Source organism: Nomascus leucogenys, chromosome 6 (assembly GCF_006542625.1).
Source record: "Nomascus leucogenys isolate Asia chromosome 6, Asia_NLE_v1, whole genome shotgun sequence".
In the NCBI taxonomy this organism is placed as follows: domain Eukaryota; kingdom Metazoa; phylum Chordata; class Mammalia; order Primates; family Hylobatidae; genus Nomascus; species Nomascus leucogenys.
The window spans coordinates 51,382,855-51,400,680 of record NC_044386.1 but is presented as its reverse complement, the minus strand read 5'-3'; the positions used below and the strand labels follow the sequence as shown (position 1 = coordinate 51,400,680).

The window sequence follows — 17,826 nt, the reverse complement described above, 5'->3', positions numbered from 1 at the left end:
ATAAGCCTAGCTCTCTTTTTCTCTGTGTAACGAAATATATGATCATGTTTATTTCCCTGTCTAAAATATAAAAGTGCATATACTGGCTCATTTCTAGGGATTTCCCAAGTCTTTATAATGGCAATGCCCCAAGCAGCAAGAGTACTGCTAACACTAACAGCTGACAGTATTTAGAGGAACTGGGAGAACGTTTCTAGGTTTGGAACACTTTTAAGGCTTTAATGAACACTTTGTTGTTGTTGAGGAAGGTCAGTTAAGAAAAAAATTCCAATTTTGATTGCACATAGTCAAGAGGCCCAAAACACATCTTAATTTGCTGTCACAATAAACAGGACTTTTAAAATCAAGGGCTGGCAATTGAAGCCATGAGTACAATTTGAGTGGCTTTATGAAATGATGCTACTGTAAGCTTTCTTAGCAAGAGAGGGCCACCTTGGGCCTACAGAAATAAAGCAGAGAAACGAAATTTGGTGGGCAAGAAGAGTAAGAGGCACCCCCTCCCACTCCACCCACCTCCATCATGCACAGTCTTTCCAGAACCCACTCTCCTATTTACAAACAGTGGAAAAAGCTATGGAGTATAAACAGAAATGATTACAGGATCAAGAAGCCTTTTCCAAAAGGTCTGCTTGACCTTTGCAAACTACAAAATCAACTGCACAGCCAGGGGCTTTCTTTCATACTCTTACCCACTTTAAAGGCAGATTCATACATAAAATGACAAAGGTGATTAAGATGGGGTTAATAAAGAAATATTAAGCAGTAGGTATCTAGCACCCACTGTCTAGTTAAAGCTCCAGCAACCTTAAGAATAAGATGTCAGTAGTTCCTCATACAGCAGGGCCACCTGGACTATTTTCAGAGCAATGGTGTTTTCTCCCAGTGTCCTACAATCTGAAGTCAACTCCAGAGCACTACTTTGCATGGAATGAAAGCACCACGCTCATCAGAACGTAGAGAATCATAGACTGTGCTGGTGTATGTTGCAGGAAAGGTTCCCACAGAGCTGGCCCTGGGTCACATGCTGTACCTGCAAAAATAACCATTCCAAAACACCAGCTGGTATTTCTCAGGATGCAGCCTCTCAGGATTATCTTCTCATTGTTGAGGGAGTGCTTGCTGTCTTTCCAAGAAAGGATTCCCATGAATTTATCTAACTTGTTGTTAGGCACCTCACAGACAACAATCCCTGGAAAATAAAAAAACAAAACAAACCTCTTTACGACTCACCCAAAATTCTCTCCAGAAGCCCACAGCACTGTTTTACCGCTGTTTCCCTCTCCTTTAGACAGCATGGGGTTACGTATAAAGAATTGTGCTAGAAAAAAATAAGCTGGGAGGTAGAAAAATGGAAAGCCATCAACTATTTTTAAACACAGTTTTCTGTACCGTCCAAATAAAAATAGAAAAAACAAATAACAACAGAAACCTTAACAGCCATGGGATGTTTTTTCCTTAAAAAAGAAAAAAAAAAGCATATCTTTACTTCCAGTTTATAACAAATAATTTTTGAAAAGAGAAAGCAGTGACTGTCCTAAAAGTTTCTCTTATTCCATCTCTTTTAGCTAAATGTTAACTTTTACACAGTTTAAAATAGCATACTTCCAGTCTCACAACAAAAGTTAACCATCTTTCTAAGCTCATAATCAGGATTTCTGAGGTCCTACTGTATTCCACCAGAAAGAAACCCGGGCCTTGTTTGCCACATGTGTCTGAGAATGCATGTGATTCCTTTCAGCTGTTCTATGCTTCTTATCTTGATTAGATTCAGAGTTCTGGGGACTCTCAAAGGCACCATATAACTTGCCCCTAACTGGCCAGAAGATGTTTCTAGTTTCTTTAATTCCAAACCAAGGGCATGCCCACTCCAAATCAACGAATCAATTCGTTCCATTATTTCAATATGAAAATATATATTCAGGATGGGGGTTCTCTAGATAGAAAAAGAAACCACAAATAATCTTTCACGGACCCTGTCACAAAACATAACTATTAGATTAATATACATATCCACTGCAAACAGGTGAGGTTGCATTTTTATATATAATGAGTACAAAGACATGAAAGAACAGAATGGAGGGAGAGAGGGACAGAGGGAGGAAGGAAAAAAGAGAAGGGAGATATGAAAAAGCTGTGAGTAGATCCAATCAGGGTTTGAGCCAGAGTCAGGTGAGATTAGTACCTACAAAATTCTCTCTCTCAAAAACAAACAAAAATACATTTACATTTAATCAGAATTCAAAAGGGCAAGTTGGAACATAAAACATAGCATTTGGAAAATAAAAAGGGGACTGTATCTTTAGCACTGATTAAAGAGAAGGGGGACCACGTAAGCCTAGAGAAACTCTATATTACACTGACTCCATCCACTCTCCAAGCTGCCTTCTGAAATTAAAAGAGGCTTCTTAGGGGGGTCCCCTTTCTCCCTAGGATGATCCCTTTTAAACTACTAAACAGAGGTAACAGCAACCAGTTGCCACATGGCCACATCACTCCTGACCCAGATCACTAACAAACCTTGCATTAAAAAAGCAAAAGCAAATAAAACTGTGAAAGGAATGAGGGACTCATGGCCTCAGGGCTGCTTTTCCAACCTCCACCTGTCTTTCCCCAATATAACAAAACTACTGCCTGAAGCCTCCCCACTTAGGCACTCACTGGCAGTTTCCCAGACATCCCTATTTCCCACTGCTAAATAGAGACTGCTGGCAGGACTTGGATAAGACAAACAACCTTGCCAAGGGAAGGGGCTGAATTCTGGTTAGCTCCATGATAGCCTATCACTGATAGTAAAAAGTAAATTAAAACTGATTTAAACTGGCTCAAGTTGTTTCGACAACTATGTTGCAGATGAGGAGACATTTTCTAAATCCCTGAATTCAGTATTTTTTTTTTCTTGACCAATAATTTTCACTCTGAATTGTAAAATCTTGAATTGGCTATCACCAGCAAAATCTACATAAAATAACAGGTTGACAGCAATGCTCAAAGTTTATTCCAGATTCTTGACCCAAGACTCAATTTCTCAGGCTTCAAACTTAGCCACTTTAAAAAAAAAAAAAAAAAAAAAAAAAAAAAAAATGTGCTTTGGGCAAAAACAACATGATATGCAATCCCTGCCAATAGGAATATAAAAAACATGTTCATTTGATCATTTCTATTGTCATAAGCAAAGACTGACATGGAGGCAAATACAGCCTTAAATATGTTGGCTTGCCCCTCCCTGGCCTCACACCAAGGGTGTGGTTCTAGACAGGAACAGGCAGTAAGGCCAGGGAGTACTGCCTGGGTTCTTGGAGGCTAAGCCCCAATTCAGCCTTTCTCAAAGAGTGTGGTCTCGGTGATGTAAATTCTAAATACAGGCCCCAGTCAAAACAGAATGGTGGGAACAAAGCCAAACTACATTTGTTTTTATCATCAGAAGTGCTTGGCTTCCCCTTTTTAAGCTCTATTAGCATAAAACACACACTTCCCAATTTCTTTTGTACCACTTTCCAAAAGGGATGAACAGATTCCTTTGAAGGGATCACTGTATTCACCTCTGTATTCCTATAACCTAGTATACTATCTACATAATAGGATCTTTGTCGAAGAGATGTATAGAAAAAATTTCAGATGATTTCCAGAGAGGTTAAGAGATGGGATGGATATCAGAGCAGATCTAAGAAAAATGGAAAAAGTGGGTATATTTCCATGATAGTAATGAAGGACTAGAAAATCAAATAGCCCAGGCACAACCGGCAGAGCTTAGTTTGGCCTAAATCTAATGGGAGTCGAGTAGATCTGAGGGTACTGAAAAAAGGTGAGAGCATTAAAGTGCATTAGAAGCAATCAAAATGAGAGCCTAGCCATGAAGCATAACAAGGCTGAGGGGAAAGCTCTCTTAGGACCCTTCTTCCTTTTGCTAGTTGAATCAGAGAAGAGAAAGAGGCAGTAAATGATCAGTTTGACAATCGATGAGGAAACAGTTTAGGAAAAAATCGCATCATTTCTCACATAGTCATTTATTGAATACGTGTTTGGAGCACAAAGTCATCTTTTATGGGCAATAATAAAGCAGGAAGAAAATCATGTCAATAATGAAGTGTAAATACACAGGAAGAAAATCATGTCAATAATGAAGTGTAAATACAATCAAACTAGCTGGTCATATCTGTTTGCCCCTCTGAAGAGAAGACATGAAAGCAGATTGCAATTTATCCATTTGACAATCACACAGAAACACTCTAGACCCATACTGAAAAAAATCTACAGGATCTCATTCTGGACCTTCTTCATTCTAGATTTAGTCAGCTGGATTGTTGGTTAATTACCAACTTGACAGACTTCTCGAGCTAAGTATTTACCTCAAAGTGAAAGTCTGTAGTTTATCATAAAAATGGAACTCAGTGCCCAATATTCTATGATTTTCCAGAGAAGCTGGCTTCATCTCTTCATGCACATTATTAATAGAAATAGTTCTTGATTATCTGTACTGCAACTCTTCCATAAGACAAATCATCCAGCAAATAAAACATCAATATTGCTGTTCAAGAATTTCTCTAGCCAAGAGTTTTTTAGCGTTTTAGAGATTGCCCACTACTGTTTGCCCTGATGATTGTGACAAATATTTATTTATTTTCTTAGAAAGAAGAGTGTCACCTTCCTATTTTCTAAAGCCTCTTTACTCTTCAACCTCAAGGCTCACCCATCCATCATTACCACCATAATAGCATGTCAGCACTAGCAGTAAAGAGGGAAATTATTCTTCATGCCTTTACATGGAATCTATGCCTCATGCGTCAGCTGTGCTGTTGGGTTGTGCTCCTGTCCAGGTGAATAGGAAAGCTATCTGGTAAGCAAAAAAACTCACAAGATGCTAACCAAGCTATTTTATTTTTTTAACCAAAAAGAGATGCTTATTTTTCCATGTTTTAATTACACACATGCTATTCTTTAGAAAGAACCACAAAATATACAAGGATTCCTGAATAAAGAGTCAACCTTTCCCCGGTTCAGAATTCAGCATTAACAGTCATACAAAATATGTAAACTTGTCAGGAGTTGCAGAAAACAGATCTCAGTTCAGTCAGTAACAATATGCAAAAGATTCTTAAACACATTTCAACAATTTACATCCGGGGCTTTCCCCAAGGAATAAGAATGTCCAGTTTACATAATAATAATTGACAAGTATTTCAGTTACTTGTTTATAAAAGCTTTTCAATTCCCATAAGACTTTAACATGAAAATCAAGGCCCAATCTCTTTTTATATTATATTTGATCTATAATATTAGATCAAGTTATGTATCTTTTCTTACAAAATTCAAGAGACCATAAATCATTTTTTCTGATGTTTGAAATGTATAAAAATATTTTCATGAGAACTTTTCAAATAAATGGATTTACCTGCCAAAATTCAACTCTCTTGTGTGCACTGGTCTCTACATTTGGCCAAGTCTTCTATAAACTCTTGTCAGGGATCCTGACATTCAAAAGCACTGAGAACATTGCTACGTTTTAAAAATATGATGACCTCATCCTTGTGCTGGATGGACTTGATCTCTGGTAATTAATTTTGTACCTTTGGGTTTAGAATATTTTAAAATTTCATTTATTTGCCTAATCAAAAGCTAAGCTCTTGTGCTAATTTTCCCTAACCCTCCAATGCTGTCTTTCTACTTTGGTTTACAGCCTGGGGTTTTGTGTCCTTTTGTGTCCTTTGTAAAATAGGCTTTACCAGAAGTCCAGGGTTCATAGTCTGGCTTCTCCACTTAACAGCCATATGACACTGGGAAAGTTAATCAATTTACCTGGGTCTCTTTATCCATAAATTGAGCTAACAATAATCTCTTCCTTCAAGAGCTGTAAGAGTTTAACAAGATAATGTGTGCAATTACTCAGCATGGTGCCTGGTACATAGTGAGTTTTTGCTCACATATCAACATCATGTTTAGGGCCTGAGAACTTTAGGACCTTTACCTTATCAAAGTCTTCTTTAGGGATGAGCCCTTGTTCAAGTCTGTCTTCTCCCCTGGGAAATAAGCTCTATAAAAGTAAGGCCTGAGCCTGACTTATTAACCACTGTATCCCCGTCTTAACAAATCCCTTGGCCTTGTGTTAAATATACATTTGCTGAATGAATAATGGGTGACTGCATGTATGGATGAAAGAAATAAGTCCACCAGAAAGACATTATCTTTGAATATAGATGCAAAAGTGAGGAGGCAGAGAGACTTACCAGAGACATCCTGAGGTTTCAACCCATCTCAGTTCTGACCCTATGTGTCCGAAACCTGGAGTCCCCAGTGGGAACTTCTCTTGGGACAGGAGTGGGAAATTCAGGTCTTTAGATACTTGGAAGATGTGCTTTTATGATTCAAGGACAGAAAATTGTAATTTGGTGCTAGAGAAGGTATTTTGGCAAGTCTCAGAAGAAAAAACACACGGTAACCAGAAGCAAAAATAATGCCATACCCAGATTTGCCCAGAAGTCACAAATTAAAACATACACTTAGCACAGATAGAACATGGTAAACAGTGTGCCTCACATATCTTCTCATCGATTATACCTTGCCAAAGCTAGCCAGGGCATTGCCAAACATATACAATGTTGATATCCTATTTTAATTTAAACTAAAGGATGCAATATCTGGTTTTGATTCCCATGAGTCAAGAAAGTCTTTTTCCAATCACCAGAGGAAAACCTGAAATCTATTGATATTTCATTAGGACAAAGGTGAATAAAGACACAACAAAGGGAGTAGAAAAAGAACAAGGAGCAAAGGATCAAAAGAGCCTTGATAATATATGGAGAGATCATTTATAATTCTACATACTTTGTTTTGCATCTTGTACTTAGGAGGTACTTAATAAACAGACTTAAACTAATTAATATGGAGAGAGTCATGAAAACAAAGATAAAGAATGACAGAAAAGTGACACTGCAGGTGGAGAAAATAGCTAACATAAAAAGTGAAGGAGGAAGATGAGATGAGAACAGTAAGCAAGAATACAGGAAGGAAAGAAAGGAAAGAGAAGAATGGTGAAATGGACTAGTTAGAAAACCATGTGCTGATAGTGGAGTGTGTGTGTGTGTGTGTGTGTGTGTGTGTGTGTGTGTGTCAGAGATATTAAAATTGAAATGTGTAAATTAGGGCTTGGAAACAAGTGATGGAGAAAATAATTGAAGTCCAAGGAAAACAAGAGCAATCGTGGGAAGGATTTAGGGTTTATTAACTGTCCTAACTTTTTCAAAGACTTCCATGCCGCACCTTGCATCATCCTCTTGGTCTTTAAATTTGGCTGCTAACTGGGGGGAATCTAATTTGTATATTGTTTCTAATTTATTTTTCCTTAATTCATCTATTCATTCTTCTGATGCTTTCTTAGAAACAAGAAATTATGTTTTTATTTATTAGAATAAACCCATAAAACGCCCTGTTGCCTTGAACTCTAAGGTAGATTGAAATGCAGCCCAAGATTTTAAAATGAAAAAGTAAACTTAACAGAAACCTGGATTTTAGCCCAGAAGTGTACCAGCCTCATGAATCTGGCATTACATGTTTTCTGAAAAGCTGACCACAGCTTAAGTATATATAATCATAAAAAAGAGAGGTCTGTGTTGCCTTTATTTGTAAAAACAATTATTCATTGGGGACTTGGTGAGTTGCCCATTCTGTATGAAGCAAATTCAAGTCATATCTAGTAAGTAATAATTATTACCACACCTTAAAAGTAAATTTTGTGAAGTATTTTTAAATGGCTATTTTTATATATAAGCAAGTCCTTTAACTTCTCAAGACCTGTTACCTCATCTGTAAAATCTTAGGGGAGGAAAGTGTTTTCAGCCTGAGCAACACCACTTGTATTGGTTTAAATTCGGAGCTACTGTGTTCCATTTTCATACTTCTGAAAGGATCTGAAGTAAAGACATTTTAAAACTACCATGCCAGCTGATCCCTCTCCCAGACACCTGCCTTCCAGGAGGAGAGGATCCAGCACTCCTTCTTGGTCCTACAAGGCCACTTCAGGAAGCTTAAGCTTCCTCCTCACCCCATCGTTTCACACTCACTTCCCAGTCTCTTTACGTTAGGCCTTTCCTTTGCCCTCCCATGTCTTTTTGGGGCCTGATGCTAGTCTTCCTCTCGGCCCCCCAGTGGAATTTGTAACCATTTATTTATTCATCCAGCAGGGATTTATGGAGTACCTACTATGTGCTAGATGTTGTTCTAGAAGCTTGGCGTACATCAGTGAATAAAACAAAGATCCTTGTGTAGCTTACACTGAAGCAGATAAAGATGGACAATAAATAACTAACGTTAAAAATAAATGAATTATCCAGTATGCCAGATAGTGCTAAGTGCTACAAGAAGAAGAAAAAGCCAAGCAGGGTATGGTGGATCGAAAGTATAAGGAGTCATGCTGAAGAGAGGGATGCTTAGCCCCAGTCCTGCAATTCCATGTAAGAAATCCACCTAATCCAGCCTGGCTCCTTATGCATTATCCTGGCATCGACTTACATGGCCATGATTCTTGGAGGGTGTGGTAGAGACAGTTAATGCTCAACAAGTATTCATATTTGTTACTTCCTAGCCTCCCTTGCAGTTAAGTCAGGGCCAGGTGACAATGTTAGCCAATGAACTATAGGAGGAAGAAGAATTTAAAAACCACTGTGTCTCTTTCATCTTACCCTTAGCCCGATGCAGTGATCTCAGATGCCATTAGTCCAGATACTGTGGCTCCGTGATGGAGAAGGCCACCCAACCCACTCAGAATGTGACATGAGCAAGAATAAGTCTTTACTGTGTTTATGCCACTAAGATTGCAGGGTTGTTTATAACTGCATCATAGTGTAGCCTATCTGGGCAAGCATCTAGGAAAGAATGGGACCTAAATAATTGTTAACAATCATGTTCTGCTTTTTGATGGTTAACAACACTAAAAATCATGAATTTCTACCTCCTCATAGATCAATAGAGGTATAAAGGTACAATTCTGCCAGGAAAGAAATGAGTAATATATTTAGGTGGCCCTTTTGGGACTCCATAAATATTCAATGAGGTATTTTAAGCAAGTATTTTGATTCATGAACACAATTTACTTTTCTTGGATTCACATAACAGTAAAATTTCATTGAAAAAATTACTTAGTAGAAAATGTGTAATTTGTTTTATTCCAATCAAAATATTTCTTGGACCATTCAGTTTCCTGGCACTCCCTGACTTAAATCTCAATTTGGAGGAATTATTTTTTCTATAAACATCTGTTATAAAAGCACTCATTTAAGAGAGATTAAAATATTAACAGAATCCAGACAGTTTACAAGCAACTGCAAAGCACAGGCAATAGGAGCTTTAAGCTCTGCACTGGAGAAACTTTACAATATAAACTTGCCTGTGCTTTAACTCATGTGATTATGCTAAGACCCTTGTCCATGTTTTCCCTAAGTGGATCCCCCAAAAACACATTTTGGAAGATTGTCTCAAACTCACGAAAATCCATTAGTAAATAAAGCCAATCTGTATGGATATACTAATATTCTGGGCCAGACTGACAAGTGGGTAAAGCAGGAGACCATTGAGGAGTGAAAGGGAGACTCCAGAGATTCTCTCTGCAGCCTATTATGGTGCCTAAAATCCTACAATCAGTGTCTCTTTCGTTTGACTCTTGAAGTATTGTGTTTCTCTGTGGTATCTTAATCATAAATGCAGATATCCTTAGAATTGACAACATCTGGAGGTTGTTCCATGACTACTTAAGAATAACTTTAACAGAATAGAACAAGATATAGGTAGAAAAGGAGAGGCAAGAGAGATTATACTGAAGATTGGGGACCAGCTGAATGGTATGAAGATGGAAATACTAAAACCATGGTCTAAAATAAAAGTCAACAGATGACCAACTGATTAATAAATCAGAATATTCTTCTTGAACACCTAATATCTTCAGGACATTATGCCAAGCGCCGTGCAAGGTACAGAAATACATGAGGCAGGATGACTGTCTTCATGAGGTTTGAGGTCTACTAGTTAGACTTTGTTATGGAGCCAGGAAATGGATGGGTGGTTAGACCTAGAGCTAGAAATACAAGGGTGGCCAATATTTCTCCTCAGCAAGCCTGTATATGGCTCCAGCGAGGCCAACATCAGGCAAGTAAAGGGTATTATGGGATTGAAGTAAATGATATCTAAAGAGGAAACAAGCATGAAATGAACGATAAACAGATAAAGCCATTCTCTCCTTGGCAAACATTTTTACTCTTTTTAGCGTGAGAAGAAATTACAGGCTTTGATGCCTGGAGAATTTTATGTCCTTCTACCAAATAAAAAGAAACAAAAATTGGATCTCCCATAATTAGTTTATTGCATTACTTCTTGGGTTTGAGATTTTTGTTTGTTTATCTGTTTAAAACACTTACCATCAAATCTTGCAAGTTTGCTGATATCTGCTCCAAGTTCTGAAGTAACTGATAGTGCATGGCGGACTTTTAGGTTCGTTTCCCTGTGAAATTATTGACATGACATGAATTTTTATACGAAACAGCCCAACAGCATCCTACCAAAGCAATCAGGTGGGTGTAGTACATGCAAAGCGAAACCCAAGAGATCCAAGAAACTCTCCTTTGAATGTCATTCACACTTCGCTCACTGTTTCAGGAAAGTGGGCAGGGCTTCTTGGACTCCTAAGAGTTGGCATTCTACCCACGGCACATCTTTATAGCAACACACTGATCTGTTTTGCAGTTTGAAAGAACAGAGGACATAACAAATATGGTTTCATTTGAACCTACTCAGACATCATGCATGAGTTACAAAACACATTCAGAATAGGAACACAGTTGCCAAATAAAGGAGGCTAATATCACTCCAGAGTCTACTATCTACATAGGAGTTTTACTTGCAAAAGATGGTCATGACTAATTTCACAGCAGCTGAAATTTAAATGGGAAAAGGAATACAGCTTTCATTTTCTTGGAGAATCAATCCAAGAAACCCATAAGTCTAAAATAGACAACCTAGACAAGCTCAGCCAGTCACAGTGAGTTGGGCATCTTCTTATAGGTGAGACCACACATATTTTGGACAGATGGCTCTCTGATATTCATAAATGGCCAGCAGTTAAGATTCTATGGCCATCACTTACGTCTTGTTTTAAGGGCTTGCCATCCGTTTTTTCACTGAATTCAGCCTAATTCTTATACTGTAGCTTAAGATCAGCTATCAGAGTTCTATCTTTTATGGAAATGTTTAGTGGTACTTTCATTCAGTCAACAAATATTGATTAAATACATACCCCAGTCACCCAAGATACTCAATGCTGCCCCAAGAGGATGACGATCCCCTTGGGGAAAACAAGTGGTAGGTAAAAAAGCAAACATCACTGTGTGGAATTTTGTGCAAACCCATGAAATAACTCATTTTAGACAGCCAAAAAGCAGGTACCTAAGAAGGCATCCAATCTTAACCTTCCATAAATGAATTTTACAATGATGTAGGACAATATGAGTCCAACTCAAGGAATACCCATTGCTAAAATAGCTTTCTTCAGGAAAGACTAAGTTGGATGTATAATTCAAGCTAGTTTGTTTAAAGGTAATCTTATTAATCAAAACCTGCTGATTCCTAGGAGGCAGAGATGAGTAGGAATTGAGATAGTCAAGAACTTCATAGATGAAACAGAAATTGAGCTGGGCTTGACGGACAAGAGTGAGATAAGTGGTATAGAGGCTAAAGGGTAAACATGTCCATCCACTTAAACAACTGTTCAAATAACTGAAACAGTCACACCAAAAAAGCCAGATAGCCCTAGTTCTTTAGCCCTAATCTATGTCATGTCATTTATCAAAGTTTATCATCATTTTGAATTACTTCCTCAGGATCCCTTCCACTATTTCACTTCTACCTTCAAATGCCTTCTTGATACTTTTAAAAAGTATTTTTCAAGACTCCTGATTAATGCCTTCATTGTCATTCCACACTCTTGCTTAATCTGCCTGAGTATCTTGATAAACTTCAAAGTGATTTTCAGCATAAGAAACAATACCAAAAGATGCTGTGTACCCCTTATTCAGAATTGCATCTCACTACAGTTTCACATCTTGCAAAATATAGTAGAATATCACAACCAAAATACTGATATTGAAATAGTTAAGATACAGAACATTTCTATCACTATGGGATCCCTCATGTTGTGCTCCATAGCTGTCTTTCCCACCCCATCTTAACACCTGGCAACTACTAATCTGTTCTCTATTTCCATGATTTTGCCTTTTTAAAAGGCAAAATTTTATAAACAGAATTATACTATATGTGACCTTTGGGATTGGCTATTTTTAGTCAGTATAATTCTCTGAAGATGCATCCAGAGTGTTACATGTATCAGTAGTTCACTCATTTTTATTGCTAAGTAGTATTCCATGTTATGGACGTACCACAATTTATTCAACCATTGACTTATTGAAGGATATTCAAGTTGTTTCCATTTCTGGATGTTAGGAATAAAGCCACCATAAACATTCATGTACAGGTTTTTGTACAAACATGTCTTCATTTCTCTGGGATAAATGCCCAGGGATGAAATTGTTGGGTTGTATGTTAACTGCATGTTCAGTTTTTAAGAAACTACAAAACCATTTTCCAGAGTGATTGTAGCAGGTTACATTCCTACCCACAATGTATGAATGATCCTGTTTCCCTACTTCCTTGCTAGCATTTGGAGTTGTCACTCTTTTTCATTTTAGCCATTCTGATAGGTCTATAGTGAGATCTCATTGTAGTTTTAGCTTGTATTTCCTCAGTAGTTAATGATGTTGGGCATCTTTTCATGTGCTTATTTGCCATTTGTATGTCCTCTTTGGTGAAATGTCTCTTTATGATATTTGCCTGTTTTCAAATGGGATGGTTTGTTTTTTTTACTATTGAGTTTTAAGAAGTTTTTTGAAAATATATTCAAGGTACAAGTCCCTGGTCAAATAGATGGTTTACAAATATTTTCTTCCAGTCTGTTTAAGTCCTCCTAACAGGGACTTCTGTGGAATAAAAATTTTTAATTTCATGAAGTCCAGTTTATCAAAGTTTTCCTTTTATGGATTATGTTTTCTGTGTCAAGTCTAAGAATCTGACTAGCCAGCTCTAGGTTTCAAAGATTTCCTCCTGTTTTTTTCCTCAAAGCTTTTTATACTTTACATTTAAAATCAATTCTGTAATACTTATAGAGCTATTCAAATCATCTATTTCATATTAAGTGTATAGTCTGTTTTTCTGAGAAAGTGGTCCATTTCTTCTAAATTGTCAAATTTATGTGTGCACAGTTGTTTGTGGTATTTCTTTTTTACCTTTATAATGTGTTCAGGATCTACACCAAATTGCCATGGTTCATGCATAATATTGCTAATTTGTGTCTTTTTTTTTCTTTTATCAGTATTCTTAGAAGTTTGTCACTTGTATTGATGTTTCCAAAGAACTAGCTCTGTGTCACTGATTTTCTTTTTTTGTTTGTTTGTTTTCAAGTCTATTTATTTCTGCTCTTATCTTATTAGCTCCTTCCTTCTGCTTCTTTTGGGCTTATTTTGCTGTTTTCTAGGTTTTTTAGATGAATGATGAGATTATTTGAGAATTTTTCTCTTTTCAAATGTATGCCATAAATGTTCCTCTCAGAACTATTTCAGTTGCGTTTAAACTGTTCTGCCCAAAGTAGGGTCCCAAAGACTAAAGCACTATTTGAATAGCTCAATATGGCAATAATAGTCTATGGAGTTAAAACCATGGACTCCGCTGTCAGACTGCCAGGTTCGAGTCCTGACTTCACTCTTCAGATGCCTTGGACAAATTACCTGGGCTCTCTAAGCCTTGATTTCATTGCCTGTACAATAGGGCATAATTATATACTACCTACATCAGGATTAAATGATAAATTCCATCTAAAGAATGAAAATACATAGTGTCATTAAAATGTAAGCATTCAATAAATGTTTTTATGCCAGACAAATTAAATCCTCTGAAACAGAACTGCTATATGATCTATAACTAAATTCTAAATTAATATCAACATCAAAACTACATCATACTCTGTTTCTCTCTTCTTTTTCTATGTCTTCATTTGACACAGTTCCAAAAGGTTGCCTTTTAAAGTAACATCAGTCCTTCCTTCCCTCCTCAGGGAATCTTGATCTCTACCCCTCTCATTTTCCCTGTAAAATCACTTGAAATCAAAACAAGCAAAAACTTTAAAAAAAAAAAAATCTAAGGAATCTTACTGAAGATTCTCTGTGTAAAGTTATTCCTGCATATAAGTTTCGCTCACTGTTTCTGCAAGAAAATAAATTTAAGAGAAAAGACAGTTTCAAAATTACTGCAGAGTAATTAACTATGGACCTTGCAATGTAAATCCTATGTCTCCCAAGAAGATACTGAACAAGGTTAAGTCTTATCTCTAAAGACATTACTTTTAAACAAATTAAAAACCAACTGAATTATTCTAATTTTAATAACTTACCCATCAAGCTCAGCAGTTTCAACATAACAGAGACCATGTGGCTCACTACTTGATAGGAGAAGTAAATCAGCCTATTTTCAAAAATCATAACAAAAGAATACTTGAGAAGTTAGACTGGTTGAAAGTCTTCTACAGTGTATCACCTCTTGACTACTAACGAGCCAACAGAGCCTTAGAAACAAAGTAAAAGAAGTGAGATCCTGTTCTACCTCTATGTCATATGCCCTGAACCAAACCCTCCCTCTTCCCTGTTTCTCCTTTATATGCCCCTTGACTATCACAACATAAGCAAGGAAAGGAGCTATCATATGAATTAATAGCCACTTGATTCACCTTTTTTGAATGAAACATATAAATTCTATTTTCTTGCTTTGATAATTACCGACATAAAACTCTCTCCAATAAATAATTGGAAATATATGCACAAACTTTAATTACCTAGTGTCATCAGTTAAAAGCAGCAAGCAGGCAAAGGAGATGGGGAAAAGACAGAAGGGAAATAGATGGAGGAAACTAAAAAAATAAAATAAAAATAAGAGGGGCAGGGAAGTTAAGAAAGAGATAAAGATGGAAAGAAAAAAGTGAAAGATGGTATGGAGTAAGAAAGAGGAGAGCTAAGATAAAGTAGGGACTAAGGAAAAGAGCAAGACAGAAAAGAAAATGTAGTCAAAGGCAGTGGGAAAAAATCAGAGACTGAGTAGTTTGGGTTTTTCAGAGATAAACAGTTCTATTCTGATGTCCAGTTGAGCTTTGCATATCACCTATCACAATTCAGTTTTAGAATCCTGGTAGCTCTCTAAATTGGCAAAGTGCTTATCGATTTTATTTCAAATTTCTAAACTTATTTTTAAAATAAGTGTTTTTATAAAATTTTGAAGGGTCTGAATGTCTAAAAAGAATTGGCTTAAATTTTAGCAATTTAGTTTGAGACATTAGCCTAACAATTTTCTAGCTATGTCTGAATGTATGATTGGCATTCCAAATCTGTGACATTTTCTTACCTTTATTTTTAAAAATATTAGAATTGCTTTGTTCTTGAATCTTGGGGGTTAAATTTAGAGTCAATTTACTTTCTTGATTGTCTCAAGCTTTTAAATTTGCAACTCAAAAATAGGGTGTGTGTGCGTGTGTGTGTCGTCGGGGGGTGGGGTTTGTCTAAACTGGGATAAAACAGAGCTGGGGAAATATACCCTGTGACAGCCCCTAAAGGAATAAGTGGGTTTGCATTACCAAGGCTCTTACACAACTCTGAATCAAAGAGCCACAGAAGCTTGTCGAGGCAGAAATTTTCTGACTTGACACACTGTGAACAGAGCAAAGCCACATAAAGAAAGTGATGCTGCTCTTGGGCCAAAAACTACCCATCCTGATTTTAAAGGGAAAAAAAATTTTTTTGAAAATTCACCTTGATCTTATTTCCCACATTTAAATTTCAATGCATAAAAGCAGGCACAAGGCACTAAACAGCAATAGAGCTTAACAGTCAGTCTGTGGGCCTGCACCTCTCTTCCCCTGAGCTTAAAAGGCTCATTTTAAACAAAATCCAAAATTCTCTAATCCTAAGAATCTGTGATTGAATATAGAGAAAGATGCCTATTTGTACCCAGGGCTGCTTTTCTTTGGAACTCGAATCCAGTGTTACTGTTGAAGACTGGGCGGGGCTGCACTGACACTCACACCATGGTAAACAAGGGGTGGAGTCCCTGCACACAGCTGGCTAGGAACATGTGACTGAGGCGCCACTGCCATCTGGCGGTCAGATTCTCTCCTGAGCAGTGACCCAGCTTCCCACAGGCTGACCCCCACAGGTTCCAGGCTAACTGTTCCTGCTCCCTGTACTCTCCAGGACCAAGATGCCTACCTTCCCCACCTCTGCCCGTCTCCCCAGTTACCACCTTTTTCTTTGATGTTCTCTGAACCTTCCTCCTGCTTTCCTACTTCTTGATCGCCGTGCTGGACTCCCTTCATCCATCCTCCCTTCTCCCTGTCCCTCTGCTGAGGCCTCCTGTTCCCTTTTGTTAACCTCGTCCTTCAAGGCATTAATTCACTGTGGTTGAGGAGGGAGTGTGAAGGGAAGGCCCAGCAGGGCCAGGAAGGTAAGCGGTCGATGCGCTCATCGTCATGCAGGCAGGCCTATTTTCTAGTGCACTCAGTCATAATTCTGAAAAGGAAAGGGCAGGAGAGCTGCAGAAAAAGCCCTGCTCATCCCTTGTCACCCGTTTGCCAGAGGTGCTGTGCCAGGAGTGGAGCAACACAGGGATTTTGGGGCCCACCTTCCCCAGGACTCTGAGTCTCACAGCAGGCCTCTTCGAGCTGACTCCTCCAGTAAATCCTCCAGGGACCCAATTCCTAGTTGATCCAGAAGCTTGTGTTCCAGGTGTAGGTGTTTATGATTCCAAATAATGTAGCTGATATTTAGTGAGGGTTTACTATGTGTCCAGCACCATCCTAAGAGCTTCACATGCGCTATTTTATTTAACGTTCACAGAAATCCTGTAGCGCAGGTCCTATTGTTATCTCCACTTTACAGATGAGCAAAGTAAGGCCCAGAGGGGTTCTGTAACTTCCTCAAGGCCACACAGCAAGTGGAGGAGCCAGGATTTGAATCTGGGCAGTATGAGGCATATACTGCAAGGGATATCAAAATGAGTAAAAACCTCTTTGCTTCAAGGATTTGTATAATTTAATAAAGGCAGAATATAAGGGTTCTAAGAGGCTCATTAACAAAATGCTATGAAAGGAGGGCAAATGAGAATGCAATGTTGGGTTGGTAGTTGAGGAAGGGTATCATGGAAGATTCTAGATGCCGTGAAAGGAGGTTCCCCAAGGCAGAATGACTAACAGGAGTAAAAAAGAGGAAAGGAAAAGCATGAATATCCGAACTCACAGGTGGGCCAGGATATCATTAATTCCGATCAGAACTACCTATCATATGCCCCATATTTTCTTTTGTGAATTATTAGTGCCTTTTCTCCTTGCTCTGCCAGGAGAGGCTCTGCTATGTCCTCCATGAAGGAACCGGTGTTTTCCAACACAACGCCCCTTCCCCAACTTCCATGGGCAACAGAAAACAAATATTCCCATCAGAGGGAAACTGCAAAGAATGCACTGAACATATTTGGGTCCTCAGAGCCAAAGACATTGTCCTCATAGGTTTATTAGGCATAATTAATGTTTGTTGAGTTAAAGAATAAAGTAAAATGTAAAGCAATGATAACACCTTAAAGCTATACAATTCTTTAAGGATTTATAAAACCCTCTCTCATAATTGTGTCGTTTTACTCTCTTAACAACCCTGTGAGTGAGTAATATTATGCCCATTGTATGGATGAGGAACCCGGGAGGTCATA

General features: G+C 37.9%; 1 protein-coding gene across 2 annotated transcripts in view; it reads right to left on the bottom strand.

Annotated features, from left to right (window-relative positions):
• ATP8B4 (ATPase phospholipid transporting 8B4 (putative)) overlaps positions 1–17,826 on the bottom strand; it is a 272,392-nt gene that overhangs the window by 128,994 nt on the left and 125,572 nt on the right. For both annotated transcript variants that reach the window (XR_004030436.1, XM_012507151.2), the window contains 3 exons: positions 14,477–14,547; positions 10,401–10,483; positions 1,031–1,189 (listed from right to left, as the gene is read on the bottom strand). Coding sequence is in view for 1 of the 2 variants with exons in the window: in XM_012507151.2 (XP_012362605.1) it covers positions 1,031–1,189; positions 10,401–10,483; positions 14,477–14,547 (313 nt within the window). In the remaining variant the exon portion in view is untranslated. The remainder of the gene's footprint in view (positions 1–1,030; positions 1,190–10,400; positions 10,484–14,476; positions 14,548–17,826) is intronic.